The sequence below is a fragment of the Macaca mulatta genome, chromosome 9, assembly GCF_049350105.2.
Source record: "Macaca mulatta isolate MMU2019108-1 chromosome 9, T2T-MMU8v2.0, whole genome shotgun sequence".
NCBI lineage: Eukaryota > Metazoa > Chordata > Mammalia > Primates > Cercopithecidae > Macaca > Macaca mulatta.
In genome coordinates this window covers 18,565,127-18,579,936 of record NC_133414.1, presented here as the reverse complement: position 1 = coordinate 18,579,936, position 14,810 = coordinate 18,565,127, and the positions used below count along the sequence as shown (strand labels likewise).

The window sequence follows — 14,810 nt, the reverse complement described above, 5'->3', positions numbered from 1 at the left end:
ATTTCAATTTATATCTTAATACCAGATATGAGTCTAGCTCCGTACTAAGCATGATACCTGGATTCAAAAAAAGTTTAGAATGAAATATATCTGTTAGTGAAGCCAGATGCTTTGTAGTGTCATTGAGTTTAGCATGAGGCATTTTAGAAGAAATTTTGGTTTTAAGATTGCCTGAGGAAAATGTGATTTTTTTAATTACAAAAAATCGAAAGGAGAAATGTTATTTCAGTGGGATCAAAACCCCTTTCCTTAAAAAGAAATGCTGATCTTTTCTGAGCATCTTTCACAATGAAGGATTTTCATATGATTGCATTAATTTGCAGCAGTTAATGAACCAAACATTCCAACCTTCAAAAGAGCCTCTGCTCTCAGATTCAAAAGAAACTCTGCGTGTTTCCTCTCTTCAAACGTGAAGAACAGAATTAGGATGAATAATAATTAAACCTAAAATAATTTCTAAACTGCCCTGAAGCAGTAACAATTCCATTAGATCCTCAGAACTTGAATTGTCCTATGCACACTGCCTTTGCTCGTTGACCTCAGGTTGCTCTCCTCAGACTGGCCAAAGGCAGGGCGACCGAAAGGTCTCTTCCGCCATCAGACAGGCTCATGGTATGAACAAGCATGCATTGAGCAAAATGCTAAATGTTACACACTGGTAATCACAGTTGTGGATTTCAGTTAACTATATTGACTTTCTACTTTTTAAAGTGGGAAAGATTTCCAATTGCAACATTACAGAATTTTGTTTAAACACAACATCTTTACCCTGCAGTTCCTACATTGGCTCTTTATTTGTTTGTTTGTTTGTTTATTATTTTCTCTTTCTTTCTTTATTTTTTTTGAGATGGAGTCTCACTCTGTTGCCCAGGCTTGAGTGCAGTGGCACGTTCTCAACTCACTGCAACCTCCGCCTCCCAGATTTGAGCCATTTTCCTCCCTCAGCCTCCTGAGTAGCTGAGATTACACGCGCCCACCACCACGCCTGGCTAATTTTTGTATTTTTAGTAGAGACGGGGTTTCGCCATCATGGCCAGTCTGGTCTCGAGCTCCTGGCCTCACAAGATCCACCCACCTTGGCCTCCCAAAGTGCTGGGATTATAGGCGTGAACCACCGTGCCTGGCAGGCTCTTTATTTAATAGACTCTCTTTTCCTGCTGTCACTGTCTACAGGGAGAACCCGGATGGCAGTCCTCCGGGTTCTTCCAGCTCAAAGGTCTATGATTTCACGTTGTTCTATGAACCAGGTTCTTTGTTCCTGAGACCATCTGCAGCAGGTGGTGAGAATTTTAAGAGGCAGAATAATAATAATAATAATAAATGTTCAGTGTTTTACTGTAGCAGGACAATTGGTAGAGGGAAGGCTGAGGTTTATGGAATTAAATTTTCATGTATACACAGGAGAGTATGCTTGGCTTTCAAAGCATTTCACTTACCACTAGGGAGGGATTTAGAAGCCCTTGCTCCATCAGTGACTATTGAAATTTATGTTTACATGAAGCTGTCAGTCCCTGAACATCTGAAGACATTATTATTTTTACAAACTTTTAATTTTATGTGGGTACATAGGTGTATATGTTACGGGGTACATGCTATGTTTTGATATAGGCATGCAATGGGTAATGGTCACATCATGGGAATAAAGAAATAATTTTTTATAAATAGTCTAATTAATAATAAACTAGTTATGATAAAAGGAAGCATTATAGGCAAAATATGATTTTAAATTAATGCTGGAGCAGATTACCTTACATGGTAACATTTCAGTGGATTAATTTTTACGTATAACCTTGAGATACATAAGAAAAGATTATGGAGATAGACAATATAATATTTTTAGTAGGCCCGGTGTTTATTTGAAATTCTGAAAGGGTTTGAAATTCTGAGATTGGAGAAGCATTACTAATGCATATCTCTATTGCCATGTCAATAGGTCCCCAAAGATATTGCTTTAAAAATAAATTTATCAGATCACAAAGGAATTCATAGTCATTATAGGAAATTGGGAAAATGTAGAAAAAACTAGATTAAAAAATCCTAAATTATATCACTATTACTAATATTTGGTGGTATTGATTTCCTGTCATTGCTCCTTGTATATTTATTTTATTTTAATATATAAAGGAGATTATTCTGTACACACTAACCCATAATAACATTTTTCACCTAACAATAGCTTGTGACTATTTCCCCATGTTATTTATTATGTCATTTTCAACATTGCACATCCCATCATCACAATATAGCCACCAATTCTTGTTGTGAAACACTTAGAATCTTTTCAAATCTTTACCATTATAAACAGTTCTGAGATAAGTATCTTTGTAGTTAAATGTTTTCCCACATCCATGATTAGACAATGATTTAAAAAATAAACAGACCCAAACTGTGGCATCTAACAGGAGTAGTATATAGAAAGCAGAAATAAAAATGCAAATTCACTAGTAAGAGCAGACAGCAACTAGCCACCATATAGAAAGGAAACACTGGTTTTTATATGAGACAGACCTGTAACTCAGAGTGACACCAAGTAACTCAAAATGTGGTCTTTCGATGGGGTTTTTGCTCTCATGCAAAGCCCAGCATTATGAGTAATGGTTACTTTCAGATGACATTTCATATTTCCTGCCCCACCCTCTCGGCACATGGCAAGGCAGCTTTTCCTGTGCCTATCTCAGGGAGCATGCTATAAGTGGCCATGCGCCTTATGGAGGGGACTTAGCCTCCTGAGGGCCATCTTGGAGTCAGCTGGGATTAACCATGCTCTGCTTATCAGCCTTCCTCTATATTTGCCTCATTTATCCACCATGATTTGATTTTGCATTTGCCCCCTTGGGCATGACTTGTCCCAATGGGAGCCCTGTATCTCCTCTGTGATTCTTATTATTTATTTATTTATTTATTTATTTATTTATTTATTGAGACAGAGTCTTGCTCTGTTTCCCAGGCTGTAGTGCAGGGTGCGATCTTGGCACCGAGTGATGCAAGCTCCACCTCCTGGGGTTCAAGCGATTCTCCTGCCTCAGCCTTCCAAGTATCTGGGACTACAGGTGTACACCACCATACCCGGCTAATTTTTTGTATTTTTAGTAGAGACAGGGTTTCGCCATGTTGCCCAGGCTGGTCTTAAACTCCTGGCCTCAAGTGATCACCAGCTTTGGCCTCTCTAAGGGCTGGGATTACAGGCGTGAGCCACCACGCCTAGCCTCTGTGATTCTTGTTTTACAATTTCTACTGTTGTTGCAGAAACATTTCAAAGCCCTTCAAATTTAAAGTAACCTAAACTTGGATAAAGTTCCAAGTTTTTCCAGGAGATGTGAGTGTAAACTTCAGTATCAACATTTTTCATGATCGCCCTATTGAGGCCTCTCCATAGATCCTGCTGTGGTGGTTGTTTGGGGTGGGGAACGTCCGAGCAGATGCCCTGAGAATTCCCTAGGTCCCATCCTTCTGGAGCTCCAGTGATTCAGCAGTGGGAACTACAGGGCTGGGTAGGACCCAGAGGGGAGGGGAGGCTGCAACAGGAAGAAATGCTTCTCACTTTTAGCACGAGAGCCACTTTGCTTGCCAATGGACTCTATCCACCTCACCATGGCAGCCTTAACAGCCTCTGGTTTTCTAACTCCTTTGCTGCTGTCCCCTGCATGATCTGTCCTCCTGCAGTCCCCGCCACACACACAGCATACTTATCTCCAACCCACACATGATGATTCGCCTTGGTTTCTGCATGGTTGTCCGGGATGCCTCAGTCTCCACAATGCCCAAGTTGTCATAGCAACACACTGCAAGGAATGGCCTCCACCTCCTCACTGAATTCATCACTTCCCCATCTGCCCTGCCAGTGATGATTTCTGTGAACTATTTTACATGAGTCAGCTCCTGTTCTCTAATCCCCAACATCTTTCTTTTCTCATAGGTATTTTGGGGTGGTTTCTCTGGAAAAAATGTTGATTCCCTTTGCCTCTGACAAAGTGTTAGAGTAACATTTTGAGCACATTCCACATGCCAGGCCTCATAGCAAACCTATTACACGGTTTATCTCATTTGCTGTTGGCAACAATATTATGAGATAAGTATCATTATGGTGCCAAATTTATAGATAAAGACATTTTAGGTTGAAGAAGTTCAATAATTTTCACAAAATTGTGTTCTCTAAATTTTAGAACTGGACTATGAACACAGAGCCTGGCTCTGGCCACATTGACATTAATCTAGTACATTCTACAATAAAATGACTTTCCTGCTTGTGATTGAAATATAATATTCTATTAGTGACACTGACTTCAAAATGCCATTCTATAAAATCATTGAGTATAGTTCTCAAAAATTTAACGATCATCTTTTCATTGACTAGAATTTTTATTCTGTAGAAAGAATAGGGGATTCTCTACTACATCTAAAATTTCTCCTCACAGCAGATGAATTATTTCAATTACATATTAAGCTCTAAAGAATAGAGATTTTTTGGAATTTGCAAAGATTTATAATTGGAAATGGGCCAAGTTATTCTCCAGAAGTTTCTCCATGCTTTAACGATATCATCCTAAAGAAACTCTTGAGTTGCTTTTTCTACATGGACTATATTTAATTCTTAAAATTGATCTATAAAAAATAATTTTCTTCCAGAAAACCTTCCAGGAAATAAAAGAAACAATATTTACAAACAGTATGAATTAGATGTCAATCTAAAACAGAAAAGCTGAGTTTTAATTGTCACTCACTGAGATTCTAAAATGAGTTTGGGGCTGGGCATGGTGGCTCACACTTGTAATTCCAGCTCTTTGGGAAGCCGAGGTGTGCAGATTGCTTGAGCCCAGGATTTCGAGGCCAGCCTGGGCAACATGGCGAAACTCCGTCTCTACAAAAAATAAAAAATAGCTGGGCGTGGTAGTGCATGCCTGTAGTTTCAGCCACCAGAAGGCTTAGGCAGGAGGATGGCTTGTGCCTGGGAGGGTGAGGCTACAGTGAACCTTATTGCACCACTGCACTCCAGCCTGTGCAACAGAGCAAGATCCTGTCTCAGACAAACAAACAGAAAAATAGTTAAGAAAAAAATTAATCTCGACATCCCAAGCTCATATATATAATTAATTAAAATTTTAATTTATTACAGTTTTAAATTTGTAGCCATAAAACAATTTAGCAAGCAAGGCACTTAAAAGGCATATTTTTGTTCTTGGAGATCCTGCAATTCATAAAGTTGACTTCTACTGAGGGGACAGGTGGAGTGGAATGCGTGGGTCTCTGCTCACTTAGAACTTGACTTGCAGTGACTCCTAAGTACCCTCAATCTTACAAAAAAATTGGATCTCTATCAGTGATTGACCACACTTGGTGTCTTCAGTTTTATATCCTACCCTTTGTTATGGGTCCTTCCTATTTAGAAGTCCACGGATCATTTCCTATTGCAACTGGAGTCTGAATTCACTAATGGTATTGTAAACTACGTGCCAAATTATCAAACCCGCACGAAGGAAGTAGATAGAAACTGGTTAAGTGTGGCTCAGGCAAGAGATTTCCTTCCTCTCTGAGTGTGTCAAGAGGAGTTGAGATATTTTGGGGTAGGGTGGGGGTGGGGGGACCTAAGCCACGAAAATCCTAAATGAATAATCTCCTTAAGAGAATAACAAAAGATTTCACCGAGGAAGGTTTTGTAATACACACATCTCCACATCTGAAGATACATTTAATGGCCAATTTGAAAATGTAAGCATTATTTTAGTAATTTAGAAAAATACCCGTAAACATAGTACAGAAATTAGATCTGCATATTCAAGGTGAGAATCACAATCCTTCTTAGGTTTTACTAGTTTCCTTTCTGTAACTCAGAACTTCAAGTATTGCTCACTCTGAGTAGATCTTTAGGCTCTCCAAAAGCAGGGCCACTGCAGCGTGCTTGTCAGTAGTTGCAATGAGTCACAGCTGGAACGTCCTGTGGTTAACATTCTGCTCTGAAAACAGAATCAGAATCCGTGAGATGGGTTTCCATGGTAACCTGTATTTGTATACTTTGAAAAATGCCTGTTCCTTTTTGTGTGGTTTTGGGTGGTCAATTTGTGCGAGAATGAATTGTAGAGGTGACATTACCCATCTGTGTGAATATAAACAAAAAACCTGATTTTATTAACTACAAACTTTAAAAAATGAGTTATGAGTTTTTTTTTCCTCTTCGAGACATTGTTCTATGCATTTATTTATTACTTGATTGGGCATTATATTTAAGCATTTTCATAAATGTCTATTTGATGTTTATTTTAATGCATAATTTTCTCCCCTTCAAAGGCAAAAATAAAAGAATTGTCATTCATCAGTGTTGCCCCCCAAACCTACTGCCTAACCCCTCCACCCCCACCCAGTACTTTTACAATGTGTTATAAAAGACCACTGAACAGCGGAGATTCAGGGGTCTCCTTCAATGCATAATCCCATCCGGAAGGAAGGAAGGAAAAAAAAAAATCCCTCTAAGTCATGTGAAAATGCCATGTCTCTTAACCTTGCAGAGCTGAGAGGCAAAAATGCTATGTTGTTCATGACCTTGTGCAGAATTGAAATATGATTCGTCAACATGTTGCGACCTAGTATTCCGTAAGGCCCATCGAGCTTAAGGTGATTGTAGTTATGGAGAAATCTTATGTTTTGTTGGATAAGGGTTATGATGGCTTAGCTTGGCTCGGAGGCCTGACAAAAATGAAATAATTTATGCTGTGGTCACTAAATTACAATCCGAAGGTTAAGATTTTGGGGGTGGAAGACGGTAGAGCATTGGCTTGCTAATTACTCCACTACTTGGGAGCAGTATGTTTGTTTCTGTGCTAATTAGTTTAGAACTGGACTTCATGCCCTAGAATTAAGAAAAACTCTAAAGCTGAGATGAATCTCCTGCAGGGAAGCAGGGATTTAGAAGCACAGACTGCAAGATTGGCCTCTTGCCCTCCCGTTTCTCCGGCTGCATGAGAGGGTGGGACTGAGCACTAAGGTGAAAAGCTTCTGTTCTGTTTCGTTTCCCTCTTCTTTTTATGTTGCTTTATTCTTCTCTCATTCTCCCCTCTTCATTGTAGGGGAGCTTTCTGATAAATGTGTAGAATATTAGAAACTTGATAATAAATATACACATTCAAAGCAGCGTATGAAAAACAGAAAAAAAAAGGGAAGCTACAGCAATAAACCTGAAAAATAAAACTTATCTTTATTCATTTGCTTAAAATGCTTAGGTTTAGTACTTTGGGGTGTATCACATAATGGACTTCTGAGCTTGTCTTTTTAAAAATCTCTGCCGACTTCCCTGAAACCTCACAAGCACGTATGATGAGCAGCCGATTTGAGAACTCAACGAGACAGGTCAAGGTTTAAAAATCTGCAATTTATCCTGACCTTGAACAAGGCCCTTGCCTGGTTCTCCCTTCTACTGAGTGGCACAAAGGATCCAAATCCTTTACGGTCTAAGAGGAGCCTGTTGAAATTGAGGATTGTATGGTATTACTACCTATCTAACTATACAGAGTGCAAGTAATCGTGCAGATTGGGTCCTAGTAAAATAGATACAGCTGGTGGGGGAATCACTGGGTTCATTCATTGGAGATGCATGGGGAAGCTACCTTTATCAAAGGCCTGCTCTGGGCAGTGAGGGGAAGGCCAGAGGTGGTCTGTGCTTTAAGGCAACTCACAATCCGTAGGGGAGGTAAGACACACAAGCCCATAACAAGAATGCCTGGGGATGTGACCATTTCCACAAAAGAAGCACAGATGAAAAGCTAAGGACTTTCAAAGGCAGACTAATTTATGCCTGACTGCAGGGATTAGGGGCGGCTCCATGGAGGTGCTTTGTAACATTTGGTGGTAAAGTTCTCCACACTCAAATCAATATGTTTCAAACAATATTTCATGTCATAACATTTTGTTCAATGAAAATAATTTGTCAGTCTGGAATTTATTGAATCCAGATTATACATTTATGCACGGATATGTGCAAACACACAGACATTCACATATACTCTTAAGTAGATGTACTCTCCAAGGGAATCCTCAAGGAAATCCATGAGTCCATTGCCAGGTATTTTCTGTTTCACTGGCATGGGCAGCTTATCCCAAGGGTAACTGGAACAAAGTGTTTAAAGGGAACATGAAGGCGATTGGGTGAAAACGTAATGGCCTGAGTCCCGAGGAAGCCAGTCTTGTTGGATTGCCGTTACCTTTCTCAAATGAAGAGATATAGTAGAGAGGCTTTCAATTTTTATTTTTCAGTTTGGAGATATACAGCTGATAAAATCATTAAATGAGGTAGGTTAAGGGGACACAACCTTGCACCCTCCATTTCTCCTTGAGGATGTATAAATACCTCAATGGAAAATTGGGCAAAGACATCAGTAAACAATTTCCAAGAGAAGAAATCTAAATGCCCCTAAACATGAAAAAAAAAAAAAATCCTTCAATGTCAAAGTAATCAAAATAACAAAAATTAGGACAATTACCAAAGAGCAATTTGTCACTACCAGTACTAGTTTAAAATGTGATCGTCATCATAATTGACAAAGCTCTGCTGAAAGAAACACCTTTGTTAACTGCTTGTGGGAGGATAAGTTGGTATAAACTTTCTGGTAAGAAATTTAATAATATTTTATAAAGAGCCATATGATTATACTGTTTGTTATTCCCTTTCTAGGAATCGTTTAAAAGAAACATTTAAAGTATCAAACAGCTATTTATATCAGCAAAAGATTGGAAATATCCTATATGAAACAACAATAGAATTATAATATAAATACATTATATTTGTGGCATTTTATGCCGAGGTTTACACAGACAATTTAGTGATATGTTCAATGAAAAACAAGAAACACAATTAAATACGTAGCTCAAATGTATAAACACATATATACACCTGCACAAATAGGTATATTACACGTATATACAAATGAAAGTATCAAGAGAAATTTTTGAATTTAATGAAATATTAACAGTGTTTGTCTTTAGTCGAATCAATGTTTGTATTTTCCTTTTTCATACATTTCTAAAATGTTTGATTATTTTACAGGTAGCATTTATTTTAAAAATTATATCTTGAGGGGATGGCTACCCCATTTTCTATGACATGATTATTACACATTGTATTACTGTGTCAAAGTATCTCATGTACCCTATAAATATATACACCTACTATGTACCCATAAACATTTTTAAATATTTTAAAATTATATCTTACAATTATAATAGCTGCTATTCATTGAGCCCCGCTATGTGTTGTTAATATGTGAATGCCTACTATTTCCCTATTCTGAGCCTGACTTATACTTTGGACTTGATATGTTGACATAAAACCAAAAGTTACTAGTTGGGTTTCCAAATTTATTGGGCTTAGGAAGCAGATCCATCTCTAAAACCCTCTCTATGCAATTTTCAATTTTTAATTCTTATGTTGAGTTCTGTGTACTTGACCCACCTCAGCAGATTTATCTCAGGAACAGCTTTTGCTACTTGGGTAGACTTGGCTTTTTCCATCCAACAAACCATGTGTTTTTACATGGGGAAGTTTCTCTTCTATTTCAGCTCTATGATGGACCACGGTGGATGGGACGCTACTGTGGAGTAGACCTGCCCCCTCCAGGGAGTACTACAAGCTCCAAGCTTCAAGTACTGCTCCTTACAGATGGGGTTGGCCGCCATGAGAAAGGATTTCAGATGCAGTGGTTTGTTTATGGTAAGCCGGGTGCTGATCTCAGTTGTATTTGCAGTTGCTATTTGACCAATAATTTTTTCTTTTTCAGTTCCAAACTTAGAAACAATACCATGAACAAATAATGGAACCCAGGTAGTAATCTCATGCAAGAGTTTAAGAAATATACTTAGACACTGATGGAACTTGGAGAGTTAAGTCTGTTAGGATTAAGAGAGGAAGTGACATCAAAGTGGAAAGAATTTGGTTAATTGTATTAATTGTAGGTGTAGTAATGAATTGCCTTAGATAAAGAAAGAAGCAGAATGAAGTTTCTAGGGATAAAGAGTTGAACCTGGGTATAGCAAGTTAACTGCAAGGTGGGGTGGGAGTATCTCAGGTGCAATGGAATAGAAGGAGATTTAAAGCTCACCTTGACGTTAAGCAGAGAAGGGATAGGGACAGATGAGAAAGAATGAAAGTCAGTCAGACAGGGATGGGGAAAAGGAAGCGGCAGGGTTGGCCTGAGAGGAGGAGGATTTGAGCTGAGATGCACAAAGCCAGGGGCATGTGTTGTACTTGTCAAACAGGAAGGGGCATATCTGGATCCCACCTACAAATTGGTGGTTCAGGAAGCAGGTAGGGATCATCATTCCTCTGAAGATGGAAGGTCTCCTTTAACAAGAGGTCTGAAATTACTACAAATCTCAGGTGGGCCAATCTGCAAGTGGAGAGCTCCAGAGCAGTGGTTCCCAAAATGCGGTCCCTAGAGAGAGCATCAGTATTACCTGGAACTTGTTAAAAATTCAAATTCTTGGGCCCCATCCCAGGCCTACAGAATCACAAACTCTGAAGTGGGTCCCAATAATCTGTGTCTTAACTGGTCTCCCTGGTGATTAAAGTTTGGAAACTACTGACAGGTGAAGCCAGCTGAACTTCTGGGTGGGGTGGAGACTTGGAGAACTTTTCTGTCTAGCTAAAAGTTTGTAAATGCACCAATCAGCTCTCTGTGTCTAGCTAAAGGTTTGTAAATGCACCAATCAGCACTCTGTAAAAACACACCAATCAGTGCTCTGTGTCTAGCTAAATGTTTGTAAATGCACCAATCAGCACTCTATAAAAACAGACCAATTAGTGCTCTATAAAATGGACCAATCGGTGCTCTGTAAAATGGACCAATCGGTGCTCTGTAAAATGGACCAATCAGCAGGACATGGGTGGGGCCTAATAAGGGAATAAAAGCTGGTCTCCGGAGCCAGCAGGGGCAACCCGTTCTAGTCCCCTTCTACACTGTGGAAGCTTCGTTCTTTTGCTCTTCACAATAAATCTTGCTGCTGCTCACTCTTTGGGTCCGCACTACTTTTATGAGCTGTAACACTCACTGCGAAGGTCTGTGACTTCACTCGTGAAGTCAGTGAGACCACAAACCCACCGGAAGGAAGAAACTGCGGACACATCTGAACATCCAAACAAACTAACTCTGGACACACCATCTTTAAGAACTGTAACACTCACCGTGAGGGTCCGCGACTTCATTCTTGAAGTCAGTGAGACCAAGAACCCACTGGAAGGAATAAATTCTGGACACATTTTGGCGACCCAGATGGGACAATCACCAAGCGGTGAGTACCATCGGACCCCTTTCGCTTGCTAGTCTGTCCTATTTTTCCTTAGAATTTGGGGGCTAAATACCAGGCACCTGTCAGTCAGTTAAAAGCAACTAGCACGGCCGCTGGACTAAAGACATGGGTGTCAGACTTTCTGGGAAAGGGCTCTAAACAACCCCTAACTCTTCAGAGTTGGGAGCTTTGGTTGGCCTGGAACCAGCTTCCGCTTTTTCTGTACTTCTGGGCTGAGCTGAGGGTTGACAGAGAGGAAAGCCATTCAGCTCCAGGGTCCCGACAGGTTGGTTGAACCTGTGGCCATGAGTGGAACTCGCAAAGTCATGTCGCCCAAGCAAGACTTGTCCATCTATCCTATCTATCCTGACCCTTGCCTCCTGGGTCCTAATGCCTGTCAGACAAACTTCCTCTCGTTGTTCTTCTCCAAGGCTAGTCCCGCTTCTAAAAACCACTCCCTGTCTCTCGTGCTTTTCTAGTTTCTCCTGTAAGAATGGTTTCTAGTATCAACTCCAGGACTCTGTTCCCTTCTTTAGGCACCCAGGCTTACCAATCAGAAAGACATAATTTTTGACCAAAGCCCCATTGTAGTGGGGACTATCTGGAATTTGAGGATCCCTCCTCAGACAAGCAGGCCTAACAAAAGCTATTGCTGAAGCTAGGATCTGGGGAGCCTCAGAAACTGTATCCTTCCTATTCATATAAGTGAGGACAAAAGGCATCACTCTTCCAACTCTGGAGCTCCCTTCCCTCCCTCAGGGTCTGGCCCTCCACTTCATTTTTAGGGCATAACATCTTTATAGGACACGGGTAAGGTCCCAGTACTAACAGGAGAATGTTAGGACTCTAACAGGTTTTCGAGAATGTGTCAGTAAGGGCCACTAAACCTGATTTTTCTCAGTCCTCCTTCTGGTCTAGGAGGACAGGCAAGGGTGCAGGTTTTTGAGAATGCATCAGTGAGGGCCACTAAATCCCACCTTCCTCAGTCCTCCTTGTGGTCTAGGAGGAAAACTAGTGTTTCTGCTGCTGTGTCAGTGAGTGCAACTATTCTAATCAGCAGGGTCCAGGGACCATTGCAGGTTCTTGGGCAGGGAGAAAAACAAACCAAACCAAAACCGCGGGTGATTTTGTCTGTCAGATGGGAAACACTCAGGCATCAACAGGCTCACCCTTGAAATGCATCCTAAGCCATTGGGACCAATTTGACCTGCAAACCCTGAAAAAGAGGCAGCTCATTTTTTTTCTGCACTATGGCCTGGCCCCCAGTATTCCCCCTCTGATGGGGAAAAATGGCCACCCGAAGGAAGTATACATTACAATACTATCCTGCAGCTTGACCTTTTCTGTAAGAGGGAAGGCAAACGAAGTGAAATACCTAAAGTCCAAGCTTTCTTTTCATTGAAGGAGAATACACAACTTGCAAAACTTGCAATTTACATCCCACAGGAGGACCTTTCAGCTTACCCCCATATCCTATCCTCCCTATTGCTCCCCTTCCTATTAATGATAAGCCTCCTCTAATTTCCCCTGCCCAGAAGGAAATAAGCAAAGACATCTCCAAGGGACCACAAAATCCCCCAGGCTATCAGTTATGTCCCCTTCAAGCTGTAGGGGGAGGGGAATTTGGCCCAACCCGGGTACATGTCCCCTTCTCCCTCTCTGATTTAAAGCAGATCAAGGCAGACCTGGGGAAGTTTTCAGATGATCCTGATAGGTACATAGATGTCCTAGAGGATCTAGGGCAAACCTTTGATCTCACTTGGAGAGACATCATGCTATTGTCAGATCAAACCCTGGCCTTTAGTGAAAAGAATGCGGCTTTAGCTGCAGCCTGAGAGTTTGGAGATACCTGGTATCTTAGTCAAGTAAATGATAGAATGGCAGCCAAAGAAAGGGACAAATTCCCTAGTGGTCAACAAGCCATCCCCAGTATGGATCACCACTGGGACCTCGACTCAGATCATGGGGACTGGAGTCGTCAACATCTGCTAACCTGTGTTGTAGAAGGACTAAGGAGAATTAGGAAAAATCCATGAATTATTCAATGATGTCCACCATAAGTCAGGGAAAGGAAGAAAATCCTTCTGCCTTCCTCAAGCAGCTACGGGAGGCCTTAATAAAATATACTTCCCTGTCACCCAACTCACTCAAGGGTCAACTGATCCTAAAAGATAAGTTTATTACCCAATCAGCTGCAGATATCAGGAGAAAGCTCCAAAAATGAGCCCTTGGCCCTGAACAAAATCTGGAGGCATTGTTAAACCTGGTAACCTTGGTGTTCTATAATAGGGACCAAGAGGAACAGGCCCAAAAGGAAAAGTGAGATCAGAGAAAGGCCGCAGCCTTAGTCATGGCCCTCAGACAAACAAACCTTGGTGATTCAGAAAGGACAAAAATGGAGCAGACCAATCACCTGGGAGGGCTTGTTATCAAGGTGGTTTACAAGGACACTTTAAAAAAGATTGTCCAACAAGAAACAAGCTGCCCCCTTGTCCATGTCCATGATGCCAAGGTAATCACTGGAAGGTGCACTGCTCCAGAGTGCAGGGGTTCTCTGGGCCAGAAGCCCCCAACCAGATGATCAAACAACAGGACTGAGGGTGCCCGGGGCAAGCACCTGCTCATGTCATCACCCTCACTGAGCCCCGAGTACATTTAACCATTGAGGGCCAGGAAATTGACTTCCTCCTGGACACTGGCATGGCCTTCTCAGTGTTAATTTCCTGTCCTGGACGACTGTCCTCAAGGTCCGTTACCATCCAAGGAATCCTGGGACAGCCTGTAACCAGATATTTCTCTCACCTCCTCAGTTGTAATTGGGAGACTTTGTTCTTTTCACACGCCTTTCTTGTTATGCCTGAAACCCCCACACCCTTATTAGGGAAGGATATATTAGCCAAAACTGGAGCTATTAGCTACATGAATATGGGGAATAAGTTACCCGTTTGTTGTCCCCTACTTGAGGAGGGAATCAACCCTGAAGTCTGGGCATTGGAAGGACAATTTGGAAGAGCAAAAAATGCCTGCCCAGTCCCCAAATCAGGCTAAAAGACCTCACCACTTTTCCTTATCAAAGGCAATATCCCTTAAGGCCTGAAGCTCAAAAAGGATTATAGGATATTGTTAAACATTTAAAAGCTCAAGGCTTAGTAAGGAAATGCAGCAGTCCCTGCAACACCCCAATTCTAGGAGTACAAAACCAAACGGTCAGTGGAGACTAGTGCAAGATCTTAGACTCATCAATGAGGCAGTAATTCCTCTATATCCAGTTGTATCCAACCCCTATACCCTGCTCTCTCAAATACCAGAGGAAGCAGAATGGTTCACAGTTCTGGACCTCAAGGATGCCTTCTTCTGTATTCCCCTGCACTCTGACTCCCAGTTTCTCTTTGCCTTTGAGGATCCCACAGACTACATGTCTCAACTTACATGGATAGTCTTGCCTCAAGGGTTTAGGGATAGCCCTCACCTGTTTGGTCAGGCACTGGCCCAAGATCTAGGCCACTTCTCAAGTCCAGGCACTCTGGTCCTTCAGTATGTGG

At 41.2% G+C, this 14,810-nt stretch overlaps 1 protein-coding gene across 1 annotated transcript in view; it reads left to right on the top strand.

The window, feature by feature from the left end:
• Positions 1-14,810, top strand: part of CUBN (cubilin) — a 307,219-nt gene that overhangs the window by 103,188 nt on the left and 189,221 nt on the right. Inside the window, exon 28 of the mRNA XM_015146561.3 lies at positions 9,544-9,694. Coding sequence (XP_015002047.3) covers positions 9,544-9,694 — 151 coding nt within the window. The remainder of the gene's footprint in view (positions 1-9,543; positions 9,695-14,810) is intronic.